The sequence below is a fragment of the Etheostoma spectabile genome, unplaced genomic scaffold (genome assembly GCF_008692095.1).
Source record: "Etheostoma spectabile isolate EspeVRDwgs_2016 unplaced genomic scaffold, UIUC_Espe_1.0 scaffold00016159, whole genome shotgun sequence".
NCBI classification, from domain to species: domain Eukaryota; kingdom Metazoa; phylum Chordata; class Actinopteri; order Perciformes; family Percidae; genus Etheostoma; species Etheostoma spectabile.
In genome coordinates, this window is record NW_022604081.1 from 12,501 (window position 1) to 15,706 (window position 3,206).

General features: G+C 45.3%; 1 protein-coding gene across 1 annotated transcript in view; it reads left to right on the forward strand.

Moving 5' to 3' along the window:
- The window catches only part of LOC116679499 (glutamate receptor-interacting protein 1), an 8,100-nt gene extending 4,951 nt beyond the window's left edge, over window positions 1-3,149 (forward strand). Inside the window, exons 6-7 of the mRNA XM_032509157.1 lie at window positions 512-659; window positions 2,596-3,149. Coding sequence (XP_032365048.1) covers window positions 512-659; window positions 2,596-3,043 — 596 coding nt within the window. The 3' untranslated portion in view covers window positions 3,044-3,149. The remainder of the gene's footprint in view (window positions 1-511; window positions 660-2,595) is intronic.
- Window positions 3,150-3,206: the final 57 nt, after the last annotated feature.

Genomic DNA, 3,206 nt, shown 5'->3' on the forward strand with positions numbered 1-3,206 from the left:
TATCTATCTATCTATCTATCTATCTATCTATCTACCTACCTACCTACCTACCCATCCATCCATCCATCCATCCATCCATCCATCCAACTACCTACTACCTACCTATCCATCCATCCATCCATCCATCCATCCATCCATCCATCCATCTATCATCTACTATCTATCTATCTATCTATCTATCTATCCATCCATCCATCCATCCATCCATCCATCCATCCATCCCATCCATCCAATCCATCCATCCATCCATCCATCCATATCTATCTATCTATCTATCTATCTATCTATCTATCTATCTATCTATCTATCTCTATCTATCTATCTATCTATCTATCTATCTATCTATCTATCTATCCATCTATCCATCTATCTATCTATCCATCCATCCATCCATCCATCCATCTAAATACGCATCCTTAATAACCATGTAGACAGTAAATATAACAGGGCCTACAACGGAGCCCTGTGGAACGCCAGATAACGTTTTTTTTTCTTTTTTTCTCTCTGTCAGATTCCGTTGCCACGGCGTCGGGGCCGTTGCTGGTGGAGGTTGCCAAGGCGACAGGCTCCAGCCTGGGCGTGGCCCTGTCCACCTCCATGTTCTGCAGCAAGCAGGTGATCGTCATCGACAAGGTGAAACCCGCCAGCATAGCGGACAGGTACGGACCCCAAAAACCCACTTCCTGCTTCTATTTCGTCTTGAGTTTAACGGGAAAATTTCCCAATTTTGAGGTGTTTTCCCTGTTGTTGTTTTTTAATCCTCGTGTTGTCTTTCCGTCAAAATTGAAAATCACCACTTTTTGTTGAGGCTTTTTATCGATGTTTTTTTAACTTTTTCTTACGTTTTTATCCCTTTTTTCAACACTTTTGACACTTTTTTTTCAATGTTTGTCCCTTTTTTCAATGTTTAACACTGCGTAACACTAACTTATTAACTTTAGTTTTACAGTTATTTTTGGAATTTATGGTCAATAAACCTCATTTATAGGAAATTATACCTAATGTTTGAGTTAGAAAAGCAGAAATTAGGAATTATTGAGACTAAAATTAAAGGATGGATGTGATGATAATCACAGACTGGAATATGTCAACTTTTACTCAACACTATTCAACAACACTTCACTTTGTTTTACAATGCTATAAATATAATAAGACCCAAATTAATGAAAGTAGAGATTTGTACTTGGCAAAGAGCGTTGGAATCAATCATGTTATTTTGGGGAATTAAAAAAACATTAATATAGGACAACATGGGGACAACATGGGGACAACATGGGGACAACATGAGGACAACATGGGGACAACATGGGGACAACATGAGGACAACATGGGGACAACATGAAGACAACATGGGGACAACATGGGGACAACATGAGGACAACATGATGGCAACATGAGGACAACATGGGGACAACATGAGGACAACATGAGGGCAACATGGGGGCTACATGAGGACAACATGGGGACAACATGGGGACAACATGAGGACAACATGGGGACAAATTGGGGACAACATGAGGACAATATGAGGACAACATGGGGACAACATGGGGACAACATGAGGACAACATGAGGGCAACATGGGGACAACATGAGGACAACATGGGGACAACATGAGGACAACATGAGGGCAACATGAGGACAACATGAGGGCAAAATGGGGACAACATGAGGGCAACATGAGGACAACATGAGGACAACATGAGGGCAAAATGGGGACAACATGAGGGCAACATGAGGACAACATGAGGACAACATGGGGACAACATGAAGACAACATGGGGACAACATGGGGACAACATGGGGACAACATGAGGACAACATGAGGACAACATGGGGACAACATGAGGACAACATGAGGGCAACATGGGGGCTACATGAGGACAACATGGGGACAACATGGGGACAACATGAGGACAACATGGGGACAAATTGGGGACAACATGAGGACAACATGAGGACAACATGGGGACAACATGGGGACAACATCAGGACAACATGAGGGCAACATGGGGACAACATGAGGACAACATGGGGACAACATGAGGACAACATGAGGGCAACATGAGGACAACATGAGGGCAAAATGGGGACAACATGAGGGCAACATGAGGACAACATGAGGACAACATGGGGACAACATGAGGGCAACATGAGGGCAACATGAGGGCAACATGAGGACAACATGAGGGCAACATGAGGACAACATGAGGACAACATGAGGGCAACATGGGGACAACATGAGGGTTAGGTTCAGTAAATGCAACATCTTTCCAAAAGTCAATGAGCGATTATTTCAATGTTGAGTTCAATATCGACCAAAAATAATCGCAATTTTGATCCCTTGTTCCTGAATTCTTTCAAACACATGAGACAAATTTTTTAGTTATGAGTTTTTTAGGTTAGTTTAAAATAATATCTAATAGTATGTTATACCCTTTTGTAAGATTTAAGGTTTAGCTTTATTGTCTTTATTCCCTTGAACAGTTCACACACAGAACAATGAATGTGTGTGTGTGTGTGTGTGTGTGTGCGTGTGTGTGTGTGTGGTGTGTGTGCGTGTGTGTGTGTGTGTGTGTGTGTGTGTGTGTGCAGGTGTGGTGCTCTTCACGCAGGAGATCACATTCTGTCTGTTGATGGGAAGTCGATGGAGTTTTGTTCCCTGGCTGAAGCCACTCAGCTGCTCTCTGCCTCCTGTCAGACCGTCCGCATGGAGATCCTGCCCCAGCACCAGGCCCGACCGGCCCTGAACGCACCACAGCACGGTATACACACACAGCACCAGGCCCGACCGGCCCTGAACGCACCACAACAAGGTGTAAACACACACCAGGCCAAACTGGGCTTGAACGCACCCCAGCACGGTATAAACACACAGCAGGCCCGACCGGCCCTGAACGCACCACAGCACGGTATAAACAAACACCAGGCCCGACCGGCCCTGAACGCACCACAGCATGGTATAAACACACACCAGGCCCGACCGGCCCTGAATGCACCACAGCACGGTATAAACACACACACCAGGCCAAACTGGGCTTGAACGCACCACCGCACGGTATAAACACACAGCACCAGGCCCGACCGGCCCTGAACGCACCACAGCACGGTATAAACACACACCAGGCCAAACTGGGGTTGAACACACCACAGTACAGTAAAAATACACACACAAGTCCAAACTGGCCCTGAACGCACCACAGCAC